Below are 16,446 nucleotides of genomic sequence, written 5' to 3'. Positions count from 1 at the left end.
TAATAATTAGTCTGATCATTTGTATACAATCAAAATTTTCACAAGCTCTCAAGAAAAAATCCGCGGGAGTGGGCGGGAGTGGACACAAACATTGCGGGTGCGGGTGGGAGTGGAACACGCAGCTTGTGGGCGCGGGCGGTCCTGGTCAGAAATTCAGCGGGTGGGTGCGGGTTTATAAAAACAGCGCAGGGCTCTACATGGGAGTTACTTTGCATTCTTTGAAAAAGGGTTCCTTCATATGTATCTGTTGTACCTCCTTGAAGGGGTAGGAAGGGCTTTGATTTAGTAAAGAAACAAAACCTTCTTGTAGGATTATTCTGCATTAAATTTTGAAGGGTTCCAACAACATTTAAGGGGTACAAACATAAAACTCTTTAGGGGACTAGAAGAAATACTTTTTATGAATAAACCTCGGGGTCATCAATGAGTCCTGGATCATCGGCAACTTGGAGAAGAGAGATTAAGACACGAGCTAATAAAGCTGCTTTCCAGACCCGATCATGGAGACCTTGTCTTCCATTTTTCAAGTTATTATTGATGCCTTAGTGGACAAAGTTAACTGTGACCAAGGGAGGAAAATGGCAAGATAGTGCGGACCCTGGATCAACAGAGGACAAGTAGAGAGTAAGAAAACAAGGATACAAACAATCCAGATGTACAAGGCACAGTAGCAGGAACCTTACATTCATTCACTCATCTTCTACCGCTTATCCGAACTACCTCGGGTCACGGGGAGCCTGTGCCTATCTCAGGCGTCATCGGGCATCAAGGCAGGATACACCCTGGACGGAGTGCCAACCCATCGCAGGGCACACACACACACACACACACACACACACTCTCATTCACTCATGCAATCACACACTACGGACAATTTTCCAGCGATGCCAATCAACCTACCATGCATGTCTTTGGACCAGGGGAGGAAACCCCCGAGGCACGGGGAGAACATGCAAACTCCACACACACAAGGTGGAGGCGGGAATCGAACCCCCAACCCTGGAGGTGTGAGGCGAACGTGCTAACCAATAAGCCACAATGCCCCCCCAACCCCCAGGAACCTTACAATTCTGAGGTAAAATCTAAGGATAACCAGGGAGTGTTAACTTTACAGCTTAATGAAGAATTAGATTATTAAACCGCTTTAAATGAAAATTACTTGCCAAACAAATACATTTAGATACAAGAGAACCCCATAACTGAGTTAAAAAGCTATACTTTCCTACATAACTCGGATGATGTGAATAAATCTGAGCTAAAAGGTCACTACAATGTAAAGAGCCAGGATTTTAAATGGTATCATCTCCTTCCTAACAGATTGAAAGCCTAAGTGCGTACCCACACACACACACGCACACACACACACACACACACACACACACACACACACACACACACACACACACACACACACACACTCTTGCACAGCTGTGTTGTGAGTGATTGGAGGGTAACATCTGCTGCGTTAACAGAATGAATTGGCTCTTCACTGCTAAGATAATGACACCGTTGCAGCCAAATGATTCCAGTCCACGAACAAAGCAAACAAACAAACAAGAATCAGCCAATCGCACTCCGGCAATGTCACTCGGGTCAGGCCAAACTTCCTGTCTGATATCTACGTTTGTTTGGGAGAAATTATTTTCCGCATGAAAAACTGGGAACCTTAGTGCATCAGTAATACTTTTACTGGTGAGGTAGGTGGCAGCTGTAAATTACTGTTGGCTTTAGAAGCGTGTAATTTTAACAGTGTTTTCCTTTAAGACTTCGTGCCTACACACTAGAGCTAACTGTGTGTGTTAAAATATGATGAATACTGACACATAAACAGTCTATGGCAAAACTTTTTGGACAAATGACCTTATACCGGACACGAACGGCACTAATTAGGTTTTAAATATCTGATTCCAGCACAAAATGATGGATGGGATATACCCATCATACACGATCATTACACACGTGTATTCACTACTAGGTGTTTCGAAGAAGATTCCTGTGCTTGCAATTAAAATAAACTTATAGCTATATTGCTATTTTCTGTCCATGCACTAAAATAGTTCACTTCATACTTTCACTTATTTCAACTTCAAATGCAAATTGCATGGCTCTGACAGCCCTAATGCACTCCAGGTTGCCAGTTTGTTAGTTCCTGCATTAGGATACTTATTAAACTGGCAAGTCGTGCTCATTACCTCGTGTTAGATCAACACATGAGGCCAGTCTTGATGGTAAGTCGGGACATTTAAACCACATTCAGCGAGTTGTTCGCGTGCGTGCTCCGGTAGCTGGGCCTGTTGTGAAACGAAACGGCGCTTTAGGCTACTTGAGAGGTTTGAGGCAACTTATTAACACGGGCACATGATTTTGCCCAAACGACTGCTAGGAGATTAAGTGGTTTATTCATTCCAATATAAACACGCTCCTGAACACAGATGTGTGCACTGACACACACTCACAGGCTCACAAGCACACACACACACACACACACAGCCGGCAGAGAATAAGGAGACGCAGGTGTTAGCTTAGTTAATGATCCGGAGCAGCACCTGCTACCATAGATAATGACCTGTGACACAAGCTTAACAAGGACAGAGAGAGACGAGCAAGGGGTTGTGTGTGTGTGTGTGTGTGTGTGTGTGTGTGTGTGTGTGTGTGAAGAAGGAGAAAGGACTTGCCATGACGAGCCAGAGAAAAGGTGTGAGGTAATGAAAGTGGCCGAGAGACACCAAGAGAGAGATGGAGAGAGAGATAGTTTATCTTGTCAATTTAAATATTATTTCCAATCAGGAAGTGAATATAAATATTAATCTAAAATGGAGGACAGGTAACAATGTGTGTCAGAAGGTTGGGAAAAGTAATTGAGGTTTTTATGAACAAATTAAAATAAAAGTAACTATTTTGTTGCTGAACTTTAGGTCTGTGATTCGGCTCGTGTTCGGTCTCACTTGGAAGTTGCTCTGAATAAAAGCATCTGCCAGATGAAGAAAAGTAAATGTGTGTGTGTGTGTGTGTGTGTGTTGTGAGACACACCCTCGGCATACTGCAGCAACAGGAAAATGGAGTCCTCGGAGACGATGTACTTCCTGAGTCGTACCATGTTGGGCACCGTGCGAGGGACGATGGTCTTCTTCACGTGTCCACATTCGCTGCTCTTCCGCAATCCCTAGATAAGATGCAATGAACATAAAAGAGACCTCGCTGTCTAATAACGATCATTAATATAATATACATCTTCTCTCTCTTTCACACACACACACACACACACACACACAGGTGCCCATCGGGGCTCCTCATCTGTCTGAGTTACCCTGTTGTCAGAGGCCAGAGCTCTGTGTGTCTGTGTGTGTGTGTGTGTTTGTGTGTGTGTGGCATCAGCATCAACTGTGCCTGTGCCAAAAGCTGGCATCTGGAGCCTGTCCAAAGTGGAGGACACCACAAATAATGGCACCTCACACACCACACACACACACACACACACACACACACACATACACCAGTCCATCTCCTCTGCACTCACTAATGCACCAGATTATGCACCATGACCACACCATCATCACACCTGAATCAAAATCTCTCATGCTATCAGCACGCACACACACACACACACACACACACACACACACACACTACTTACCTTGAGAACGAACATCTCCTGTGTCCTCTTATCCATCACCAGCAGCACCTGCATAACAGAAACACTGCAGCATAAGCAACATGTTCAGCAAATGATGTCACTTCCTGTGTGGCTCAGTGGGCATTAGAACTAGTGATTATTTGTTGTTGTACAATGCCTGTTTCTTACAGTATTTACAGAAGACATGTTACTCAAACACATTCTGAATGTGTTTTTATAAAGAATGGGCTATAAACAAAAAACTGAAGCTCCTAAAAACCAAAGTCTGTCACCGCTTGAGATGTGGCACTGTCCCAAACTGCAGCAGTATCATGTTCATGGTTGGCAATATATCTGAATTATCTGATGTCTCCATTTCTAGGTCTGACACACAAACACACACACACACACACACACACACACACACCTCTGCTTGTGTCTATGTGTGCACACCTCTTGAGAATCCGGAACAGGTGCAGCTCTTAATGGATATGAATGGAGCACTGAGTTCACACACACACACACACACGCACACGCACACGCACACGCACACACCTTGGACTCATTTGAGCATATAAATAAAGTGGAAGTTACCTCAGAGGTGAGTGACATTTGCCCTTTATCCCTAGCTCACCTTATCAATGACCCCCAGCACTCTGTAGTTGTGCAATTCATCAGCCTGACTCTGCTGACCCCATGACCCCTTACAGCACTGAGCAGCCAGTGTCTAAGCACACACACACACACACACAGAAAGAAAGGTTAAAGGCCAAAGCTAGCATTCAGACTCGTCCAGTTTTTACTTAAATTCTGATTATTGTTTAAGATTTAAAACCAGTGAGATAAATTCTCATTAATCTTATTAATAAAATTAATTAGATTATTTTACATTTATTTTACAATTTTACAATTAGATTACATTTTTATATACATTTAATATACAATTCTTTTCACTCACCCTGCTCTGAGTGGAGTTCTGTCCCATGCTGTCTTTCAAGTATGTGTTAGCGATAAGCTCGGCGCGCATCAGATACTCGGCTGTCTTCTTTTTCACGGCTTCCCTCTTCCGCGGACTCACTTCACCTGACACACACAGACACAGACACACACACAGACACAGACACACAGACACACACAGACACACAGACACACACAGACACACACAGACACACACAGACACACACAGACACACAGACACACACAGACACACACAGACACACACAGACACACACACACACACACACAGACACACAGACACACACACAGACACACACACACACAGACACACACAGACACACACAGACACACACACAGACACACACACAGACACACACACAGACACACACACACACACACACACACACACAGACACAGACAAAATCCAAAATCACAACGGTAACTAAACCAGCATTTCTTTTCCAATTTATGGCTTGACATACTGCTTAGTTTTAGTCCATTGGATCAATTTGAATAAAAAAAAAATTCTAGCTTGCTAATCACACAGCTCAGCATTAGCCCACTTGCCCACAAGTTAGCTAGCTAGTCAGTTACTTTTGTAAAATTTAAATGATTAATAACTTACTATTTTTATAATATGTGCAGTCATCAGTGTCTTTACAGCAAGCTTGCTAATTTGTTAGCAGTTATGCTAGTTCTTCTTTTCTAACATCTTTACAGAAAGCATGCTACTAAAATCTAAACTTCTACAATCAGAAAAAAAGCATCAACAACAACAAATTCTCTTTCTCCTCCATCATCTGCCTCTCTCTCTCTCTCTCTCTTCTCTCTCTCTCTCTCTCTCTCTCTCTCTCTTTTGCTCTTCCCTCATTATCTCTTTCTGCCATACACCAAGCTAAAGAATCCTGGCAGGTACTAAAAGCTTGGACTGAAGCCCTTCACAAAAGAAGCCCAGCGCCGTTTCATTGTCAACAACACCAGGAGTCGTCACCCGTCCGTAAACAAACGCAAACACATTAACGAGTAAACAAGCGCAGACAGACAAGCCAAGGCATTTTGATCACTGCGCTGGTTTAAGAACAATAAGGCGTGTGTGTGAGAGCCATGCCAGAAAGGCCATCAGGCAGAGTGTAACAGCAGCTACGGCGCTGCCCGCATGGCCTAAAGACACAATCTCAGCTCCGACATCACAACGATGTTCATTAGGTGAAGACATCATAGAAAAACGTTGTTTTTATTTATTTATTTATTTATTTATTTATTTTTAAAAAACTGATCCTATTTGTTAGCAATTTTACGGTATGTTTTGCAGCTTGTTCCAGCAGATATCGTAGTTTATCGTAGCTTTTTGGTAGACTGATATTGTTTTATGGTAATTTGCTAGTATAGCATGCCTATAGTAGATAAGGTAACAAATAGGTATTTATGGTAGTTTGCTACTCTGCTACTTGTCGACATGCAAGTAAAACACTTCCAGTAGTTTATCCATTTGTTTGTGTTTTTGGATGATTAGTTTAATTACAGTACTTTGCCTGTTTTCTACCACTTCAACTGTAGGTATATTACTTCAGCATTGCCTGTAGTTACTCAAGCAATTGTGGTAGTTTGTCCATTTGTTACGCTCATGCAGTTGACATGCAGCACAAACGGTTATCATACTTTGTCCATTTACTAAAGGTTTCACAGTAGGGCAGTTACTTCAGCAGTTATGGTAGTTTGTGCATTTGTTAGGGCATTTACAGTAGCTATGCTGCTTTTCTGTTTACTACTGATTTATCTGTAAGTATATTAGCAGGTACCGTAGTTTGCCCAGCTGTTATGGTAGTTGGTTTATTTGTTTGCATTTTTATGGTAAGTATTTACTCAAAGTAGTTTGTCCATATTGTTAAACTTCCCCATGGTTTGCGTGCAAGTCTGCAAAAGAATCTGTTTGTTTGCTACTGAACTGCTTTCTCTGTAGGTACATAGCAGGTACCTGTAGCAGAGAACACAATTTGCCCATATGTTAGGGTTCTTGTAGCAGAGGTACTTTTTCTTCAGCAGTGACAGTACATTAGTTTGCATCTTTGCTACAGGTTTTACAGCATGCATGATGCTTCAGCAGTTAGAGTACTTTCCACATTTGCTATTGCTTTTACTGCTGCGTGATATACCGGCAGTTGCCGTATTTTGCATATCTGCGATTGTTTTTACAGTCGACATGCCCCTATAGAAGTGATACGTCTTTGCATATTTGAATTGTTTTTACAGTGGACATGCATTAGAAGTGATACCTGTTTGCCTACTTGGTATTGTTTTTACAGCCGCTTTAGAAGAGACACATCCTATCGAGAAGTCCCAGCAGTTTCAGTGTTGTGTCCATTTGTTACTAATATTATCATAGATTATGTAGGAGTGTCTGGTCCTTCTGTAGCTTCTGATTTTGCTGATATGTGTCAGATGTGTGTGACCGAGAGAGAGAGATTACCTTGGACTCCCTGCAATAGTAAATCCACTCCGCTACGGTAGTAAAAGAAGGCAGAAGCGTAGTCCTGCTCCACTTCTTTCTGCACAGCAAGGCTGATCTGCTCACTAGCTTTCTCCAGGTAATCCTTTTTCTGTTGGCTGGAGGAGAAAAGTGCTGCCCTGATGGCCCGCCTCGGGTCTACCTCCGTCCGGCTTAGGGCTGTCGAACATCCGCTGCCTCCTGCCCCCTGGTTTGGGGAACTGCAACCCGAGCCCATTCCATCGTCCAAATCGGGCAGGGAGTCTCCATCCAACAGCAGAGAAATCAGATCACTCTCACTGGATGGACCTGAAACACACAAACATTGATATATGTATATCCTTTGCTTGCAATTTGCTTATTTTAATAAACAAATGACATCAATTCAAATGATAATATAAACATAATATTAAAGGTGGGGTCTCCGTTGTTTGAAATACAATGTTGACATTTGAAATCACCAAAACAAACACGCCCCTAACCCAAATGGGTCCCACCCCTGTATTGATAGCTCCGCCCCACACATACACCAGACAAGTATAACCCAAGTATAACACAGACAAGTATTATGGCGGAACCTGTTGGGGCAGCTGACCGGGGGGAGATTTTTATGAATAAATAAACACAATGAGTAATACTATGGTAATACAAATGTGTTTTTGTAGTACTGTGTGTTGTACTGTGAAAGGTTTATCTCCGTTTCACGCGAAAGACGTTCAGTTCTCTCCAGCGCTGGAAAGCTGATCCTATATTTACACAAGTCCTGCTTCTTGCCCTAACGTAAGCCTTTTTTCGCCTTCTTTCTTTGTTTTTATCCACCGTGTCAATGTTAAAACCGCTTTCTGCTAATGTCACACATGCGCACTGAACACTCTCTCCGCCCATATTGACAAGACACGCCCCTGACAATGCGGCCCAACGCAGTTTTCTGAAGCATTTCTCAAACAACGGAGATCCCACCTTTAACAGAATAATTTAATTTGTTGTACTTAATTCTTACATAAAGCTACTTTACAATATAAGCAATTGGTGTTAACTGTTAGTGTCAACCCTTAGAAATTTACATCTTCACCTAATTTGTAGCTTTGTAGTTTTTGTTATTACTTGCATTACAGCCGCTAGTTTTCTTCACCGCTGTAGAATGCTACCTTGAATACTAAATAAAACATTTCTGAACAGAAAGTAGCAGGTTTCTAACCACAGAAACAATAATGCATTAAATCAAGTGCTTAAATATAACGTTGTGTTGTGGATTCTGGTACAAAACAATGTTCCGTCCATCACAAATAACACCAAATCCAAAGCTGAGGAACAAACCAAAGAATATTGCGTTTATGTAGTCTATAATTACGCATTGCACTTAAAAATATTAATGTTTTCTAAATTGTTTTCTGTCTGATCAGGATAAAAATAGACTTTTGTACTGTGCTATGAAAACAATAAAGGATCTGAAGAGATCCAGTGGATCCACACTCACCTCCATACTCTGACTGGCTGGTTAGAGTCGAATCATCCACACCACCACTCTTATGAACTGCGTTGAGGAGCAAGTTGAAAGTGAAAAAGCGTAAGAATGACGAATGAAACGAAGCCAAGCTGTTAATTGATGTTCAAAATACATGTTACTCATACTTAACTTCGCCCTCTGCAGGATATAGTATAAAGTATGTGAATAAAAGAAATATTTCCAGTGTAAAGGACAAAAGATTTGGCCTAAATTTCTAAGTAAGCATACTGTACAGAGCAATATTCATTCTGTACTGCATACCAAAATGTCACAGTCATTCTGTTTTAAAACTTTTAAATGCAAATACGGTGAAAGCCGTCAAACACTTCCTAAAGTCTAAACCAGGGTTGTAGTTTTTACAAGTTTACAAGTTCTGTAGGTTAGCAGAATAAAAGAATAAACTATTAAGACTTTTACATTTTTCATCTGTATAAACAAGCTAACGCTAACCAACAGTTACAACAGGTTACACACAATTAGCAACATCTGAACACCTTGCTAACATGCTAGTCTTTTATTTGCTGTTGCTGGTGGGTCAATTATTATCAAATGAACACATTAAATGATGTTTAATATTTAACTGAATAAACAAAGAACTAAAAGAACAGTAACTAATGCTAATTGTGCAGTTTCTGTTCAGAATTAAAGATCATGAAAGAAAAAAGCCTAAAGTCTGAGGTAAACCTGAGGTAGATATAAGGAAAGTCTATGGTAATCTGAGGTAGATTTGAGATATGTCTTGAATTAATTTGAAGAAAGTCTGATATAATGCTGAGGTACACTGAGGTATGTTTTAGGTAAATCTGTAGGAAGTCTGAGGCAAGTCTGAGATAAATCTAAGCTAAACCTGAGGAATATTTGAGGTAAATCTGAGGTAAAATCAAACATCTGAGCTAAACCTGAGGAATATTTGAGGTAAATCTGAGGTAAACTTGAATAACTGATGCAAATCTAAGGTAAAATCAAACATCTGAGGTAAACTGAGTTACTTAGGGCAAACCTAAGGTAAAATTGAGTAATATGTGAGGTAAATCTGAGGTAAATCTGAGGAATATCTGAGGTAAATCTATGGTAACTAACAAGTTTTGAATGAAGTATGAATTTTACTGATGGCCACATGACCCCTTAATGTACATCTTACATGTATATCTATATATGAACTCAAAAATCTCCAAAAGCTTTAAATAATTGATCATAATCATAAACCACACCTTTTAAAGAGCAAAGATGTTTAAATCAAGGAAAGAAACGATTAAAGATTTTATTTAAAAAAAGACGCAGACTGCTAACTCTGACATACTGTACACAGCTACGAGGAACTGTATGTAGTAGACAGCAGACACTGCACACATGACACAGATCATGTTTCCTGTTTTAGTTCAGTTAATGTTCTTCAGCATGGCATGAGAGCGCCCTCAGGTGGTCACTTTTCCTTTTAATAAATGACAACAACTGACAACTGGGGCTCCAACAGTATTGGAGCCCCATACAAACCTTCAGAGCTGCTGTCTGATTGGCTGTCGGCTAAGAAGTCGGAAAAGGGTTCTGCTGGCCCGATGAGCTCGGAACCGTCCTGAACTTCTCCGTCCTGGACAACACACACACACACACACAAGCAAACAAACACACAAACAAAAAAAAACTTATAAAGCTACCTTATACACTGATGGTGTGTTTACTGTGAAAGCCTATAGAGTGAAACTAGAATGCAGGAAGTCAGTGAAGTGTGACCATGTGTGTGTGTGTGCGTGTGTGTGTGTGTGTGTATGTGTGTGAGAAACAGAGAAACCATGCGGGTGTACCTAATCTTGCTCTGTCCGTAAGGGAGTGTATCTTCAAGAATTTCATGAGTGGAACAAATGAGTCCTATGTTATTTGTCTGTGACCAAGTTCATGAGTGTGTGGTCACATAACAGAAAACCTCATGTTCAAATGAGTCTCTGTATGTGTGTGTGTGTGTGTGTGTGCATGTTATACCTTAAAGAAGTCCTGTATGTACTGGCTAGCATATAGAGCAGGAATATTAGCGCTGAACTGTAACAGATCCTCTGAACACTGCCTCCTCTCCTCAATCACAGACTCATCAAACCTGCCTGGACACACACACACACACACACACACACACACACACACACACACACACACACACACACTTAATATTTTTTTAATTAATTTTTAAATGGACACTGAAGAAACAAATAAAGACTAGAAACCATGTAAACAAGGGACTGTAATATTATTTTAAAAAACATATAGTGTGTATTTCGTAAATTTAAAAAAGCGACATTAATCTTTTTTTTTATTTAATTTTTCATTAATGACACAAATGATATCCTTCTTGACATATTCTTACTTCTTACATCAAGAGAAAAGCCTTATTTTACCATAACATTTAGGAAGAGCAGAAACCTATTTTGACGCTCTTCGACAGAACACGGACAGCCGTGTGAAGAACATCTTTTCTTTATTGAAATAAAAAACAAGTCGTTGAAATTAAACGAGTAAACAGACTTTTTTACAAACTTTATTTACAGAAATAATGAAAAACTTATTGATGCTATTTGAAAAACCTTGATTTTAGAGATATTTTAAAAAATCATCAATGAAGTTTTTAACTGATTTTTTAATAATCCTGTATTTTTAATAAACTGTTAATAAACCTGTAATAGATCACGATGTGTGACGTGTAACCGTGGACGTCTTACCGAAAACTTTGGATTTAGCGAACGGAGGGAAGAGCTCCGACTGTCTGTAGAGGTTTTTGTGGATCTGCCACAAATCTTTGTGCAGCTTCTTGAAGTCGCTGTAGCGCTTCCACACTGTGATCTTCACCCACACACACACACACACACAGAGACATAGACAATGTCTGGTCTCAGCTTTAACTTTCATCATTTTCTTTTCGTTCATCATGTAGAGAAATCCCGTCCCTCACCCCTCCTCCCTTCTCATTCCCAAGAGCCAATCATATGCGAAGGAATTCCAACATAATCCAATATTGAGCAAAAACAGGATTAACAGAAGGGTATTCAAGCAAACAGATTCAAGCAAGAAAACAAACACATGCACTGGCTGAGGTGTGTGAGGTGTGTGTGTGTGCGCGCGTGTGTGTGGTGTGTGTGTGTGGGTGCTGATCCTTTTTTAGGCTGCACCAAGGCTCTAAATGAGATCATGCCAGTGTGTGTTTGTGTGTGTTTGTGTGTGTGTGTGTGTGTGTGTGTATATTGATGTATGTGTACTGATGTGTGTGTTTACTGATGTGTGTGTGTGTATCGATGTATGTGCACTGATGAGTGTGTGTGTGTGTGTGTGTGTGTCCAAAGACCAATTTTTCAATTGTTAAAAGCTTTCAGCTGGACTCTAGACTCTTCTTCTTAAACACAGATTCTGCAACTGAGTATTTGCAAGTTTGTCTGAATGCAGTATTTTAAAATGGGTGATTGAGTTTCTGAAGGGATCATTTGATCAGACACACATCACAATGCTCACCTATGATTGGTCATGAGGTGTTAATTACTACTGATAAATCACTCAGCACTCCTACTCACATGTTAATGTTTTTATAGTAACAAACAGAGGGCTGTTTTTTTTTTATTGCTCTTTACACTTTGTCTGTAAAGAGATGTTTATTTCACATTAACGGAAGGAGTCTCCAGTTTTAGCGCTTTGGAACAGTCGGTAGGATTTATTTACCTTAAGAGAGAGAAAAAAATTAAGCGAGAACGACTGGAAAGATAAACTGAGGGTTTGTTGTTCACTCAACTCTGTTAGTATGAGTCCTACAGAGCGTTTTCACTGCATCTGTCATGAAGGTTTGCACTCATTTGTTAAAAAATGAAAGAACGAGAACGAAAGAAAGAGAACACACAAACACCTAAACAGACAAACACACTACACAGTAACACACACACACACCCGAACACACACATATACATCAACGCACAAAAGCACACACTTAGATTAACACACCCCAAAACAAAAAAAGTGCACAACCACCAAAACACACACACACCAAGACACAAAAGCTTATACAAACACACCTACATACAATAACACTCACTATCACACACCAACATACACACACTAACACAATCACACTTACTGAAGTCCTACCAAAGTTAAATAGAAATCGAATAGTAATTCTAATTTGTTGTCATTCTATAAGTGATCTCACCTCCTGTACGTCTTCAGGATTCTTCCTTGAGATGATCTGGAAAAGGTACAGAGAATTAAATCAGTCATGAAGGTCCACAGATGAAACGTGCTATCTGAGTTTAAATTACTCCAGTACCTTCTGGAGTGAAAATAAAATCACATGGATAAAAGAATAAAGAATGAATTTTTATTAGATGTGTGCGGCCATAAGTTTGCCTCTTAGTCAGGACACTGTGCTCTGTGTGTGTGTGTGTGTGTGTGTGTGTGTGTGTGTGTGTGTGTGTAAAAGTGGGAAGGGGATACGAGGAACTGAACAATGATGACTTTATGCGCATTGAGTTCACACACACACAAACACACACACAGACACACACACACAGTGAATTGAGTACTGTTCCATACATAGAGATGAAGATAGATAGATAGATAGATAGATAGATAGATAGATAGATAGATAGATAGATAGATAGATAGATAGATATCATATTATTTATGAATATTATCATATATTTAATATTTAATAAGTCACATGATGTGTTTACTGCTTCTGGTTGTTGTGTTTATGGTATGTCTCGGTAGCAGGTCACGTAATCAGCTTCTTCGTCTTCACCGGACAACAAGATCTCAGAGGGAGATGGAAAGAGTCTCACTAATGAACACACCTGAGGACTGCTCCAGAAAGTCGGCATTACACGTCCTAAACTCCTCCCAAATCTTTAAAGCGTGAATCGAGTGTTTACTGTGAACTTTATCACAAAACCGAGATGTGATCAATAACGATAGCGGCAAAGACAAACACAGTGTAAGGACCTTTTCCCTCCTGGAAGAATGCAGGAAGGGAACAAGTACAAAAACTGCGTTTAGCAAAAAAATTCCAAATAAAATAAAACAAGGAGCCTTAAATGCAGGGGGGAAAAAAGACTGGTTAAATCTGATTACAGTATCTCAAATAATCAACAGTGGTGAGCAGAAAAGCAGCTCCAGAAACACACACGTTGAGGCAGACAAGCTACACCATTATAACTGTAATTACAGTAATGATCTGAGGTTAAAACTCATTACTCATTTGTGATATGATATTAAAACAAACGTGATTTACACGTTGTATGAGATAACCTCAAGCAGTGTTTTATAAACAGTTTGGTTTTTGAATAATTGACAACAGAACAGGCTTTTGTTATGATTTTGGAGCTCTGGAGTTGGATGTTTTCCAGATAATCCACCAAAGCTATTTATTATTGCACTCTGGCTACAAATATTTATTTCCCTCTGCGGTCAATACTTTACACTATTAAAAATTACACTATACACAAATTTAAACGTTTAATAATATTATATATATATATACATGTATATACATGTATATACATATATATATATATATATATATATATATATATATATACACACACACACACACACACACACACACACACACACACATATACAGTCAAGGCTAAAAGTGTTGGCACCCCTGAAATGTTTCTAGAAAATGAAGTATTTCTCACAGAAATGTATTGCAATTACACATGTTTATTTCCTTTGTGTGTATTAGAACAACACAAAAAAACAGAGGAAAAAGCAAATTTGACATAATTTCACACAAAACTCCAAAAATGGGCCGGACAAAATTATTGGCACCCTTAACTTAATATTTGGTTGCACATCCTTTGAAAAAAATAACTGAAATCAATCGCTTCCTATAACCATCATTAAGATTCTTGCACCTCTCACCCGGAATTTTGGGCTAAAAATCTCTTCCTTTGCAAACTGCTCCAGGTCTCATATTGGAAGGGTGCCTTTTCCCAACAGCAATTTTAAGATCTCTCCACAGGTGTTCAATGGGATTTAGATCTGGACTCATTGCTGGCCACTTCAGAAGTCTCCAGCGCTTTGTTGCCATCCATTTCTGGGTGCTTTTTGAAGTATGTTTGGGGTCATTGTCCTGTTGGAAGACCCATGATCTCGGACACAAACCCAGCTGTCTGACACTGAGCCCTACACTGCGACCCAAAATCCTTTGGTAATCCTCAGATTTCATGATGCCTTGCATACAGTCAAGGCACCCAGTACCAGAGGCACCAAAACAACCCCAAAACATCTTTGAATCTCCACCATAATTGACTGTAGTTACTGTGTTCTTTTCATTCCGTTTTTGGTAAACAGTTGAATGACGTGCTTTACCAAAAAACTCAAACTTACTCACGTACATTTTGGCAAACTGTAGTCTTCATTTTTTATGTCTCTGTGTCAGCAGTGGGGTCCTCCTTGGTCTCCTGCCATAGCGTTTAATTTCATTTAAATGTCGACGGATAGTTCGTGCTGACGCTGATGCACCCTGAGCCTGCAGGACAGCTTGAATTTTTTTGGAACTTGTTTGAGGCTGCTTAGCCACCATCCTGACTATCCTGCGTTGCGGCCTTTCATCAATTTTTTTTTTTCCGTCCACGTCCAGGGAGATTAGCTACAGTGCCATGGGTTGCAAACGTCTTAATCATATTGCGCACTGTGGACAAAGGAACATCTAGATCTCTGGAGGTAGACTTGTAACCTTGAGATTGTGGATATTTTTCCACAATTTTGGTTCTCAATTCCTCTGACAGTTCTCCTCTTTCTGTTCTCCAATACTTAGTGTGGCACACACAGACATGTAATGCAAAGACTGAGTCAGCTTCTCTCCTTTTTATCTGCTTTCAGGTGTGATTTATATATTGCCCACACTGTTTACATGCCCCCGGTGAGTTTAAAGGAGCATCACATGCTTGAAACAAACTTATTTATCCACAATTTTAAAAGGGTGCCAATAATTTTGTCCGGCCCATTTTTGGAGTTTTGTGTGAAATTATGTCAAATTTGCTTTTTCCTTTGATTTTTTTTTTTTTGTTTGTTTGTTTTTTTGTGCGTGTTGTTTCAATACACACAAAGGGAATAAACATGTGTAATTGCAAGACTTTTCTGTGAGAAACACTTCCTTTTCAGGGGTGCCAACATTTTTGCCCATTACTGTATATATACATACGTACACACACACACACACACACACACACACACACACTCACACACACATATATATAGACATATAGGATACAATTACAAGCATATATTATATATTCTCTATAAAATAACAGCAACATTAAAGTAAACATTATTAAAAATCGTGCCTTTATTGGTGTCAAAATATTTCTCTCCCCGCATTCAGACAAATCCCGCCTTCTTCATAGCGATTGGCCACCAACCGCGCTTACACACCGCTTATCCAATCCTAATCCAGAACACGTATACTTCTAACCAATCACCGAGTAAAAGGCTGGATTTGTCGGAAAACCGGTGGGGAAAATAATACAACTGCATAAACAGAATCGGTTGTCACAAATCATCTGACATTATGCATTAATCTGATTAGCAATACAAGACCATGATGAATCCATTCTGGTCAATTACCGACACTGAGAAAGTCAACGTAATCCTTCTGGATTATTCTGTGTTGCTGTTAGATGTATAAACACAGTATAAACAGAGGGACTCACCCTTGCAGTGACTTTATAAACCGTGTATCCCTTTTTGTGCCTTTTCGGGTCTGTAACGGTATAAAATCGAGCCAGTTCGCCTCTTTCCCTCTGCGATATCATCCTGATTAAGGCATGGCAGCCAGCCTGCAGCAAGCCACCCTCCTGTCACCTGCTGAAAATGAAAGGAAGATAATAAAGAAAACAGAAGAATCCAGGCGGA

At 40.0% G+C, this 16,446-nt stretch overlaps 1 protein-coding gene across 1 annotated transcript in view; it reads right to left on the bottom strand.

Annotated features, from left to right (window-relative positions):
* The window catches only part of rps6kc1 (ribosomal protein S6 kinase polypeptide 1), a 31,770-nt gene extending 15,346 nt beyond the window's left edge, over window positions 1-16,424 (bottom strand). Inside the window, exons 1-11 of the mRNA XM_060883001.1 lie at window positions 16,245-16,424; window positions 12,737-12,772; window positions 11,268-11,388; window positions 10,540-10,655; window positions 10,057-10,150; window positions 8,533-8,589; window positions 7,038-7,364; window positions 4,572-4,696; window positions 4,248-4,340; window positions 3,635-3,682; window positions 3,031-3,163 (exon numbers count right to left, since the gene is read on the bottom strand). Of these exons, the coding sequence (XP_060738984.1) occupies window positions 3,031-3,163; window positions 3,635-3,682; window positions 4,248-4,340; window positions 4,572-4,696; window positions 7,038-7,364; window positions 8,533-8,589; window positions 10,057-10,150; window positions 10,540-10,655; window positions 11,268-11,388; window positions 12,737-12,772; window positions 16,245-16,346 (1,252 nt within the window). The 5' untranslated portion in view covers window positions 16,347-16,424. The remainder of the gene's footprint in view (window positions 1-3,030; window positions 3,164-3,634; window positions 3,683-4,247; window positions 4,341-4,571; window positions 4,697-7,037; window positions 7,365-8,532; window positions 8,590-10,056; window positions 10,151-10,539; window positions 10,656-11,267; window positions 11,389-12,736; window positions 12,773-16,244) is intronic.
* Between the last annotated feature and the right edge of the window lie 22 nt (window positions 16,425-16,446).

This window comes from Tachysurus vachellii, chromosome 12 (genome assembly GCF_030014155.1).
Source record: "Tachysurus vachellii isolate PV-2020 chromosome 12, HZAU_Pvac_v1, whole genome shotgun sequence".
In the NCBI taxonomy this organism is placed as follows: Eukaryota; Metazoa; Chordata; class Actinopteri; order Siluriformes; family Bagridae; genus Tachysurus; species Tachysurus vachellii.
The sequence above is the reverse complement of the archived record's forward strand: the minus strand, read 5'-3'. Positions and strand labels throughout refer to the sequence as shown.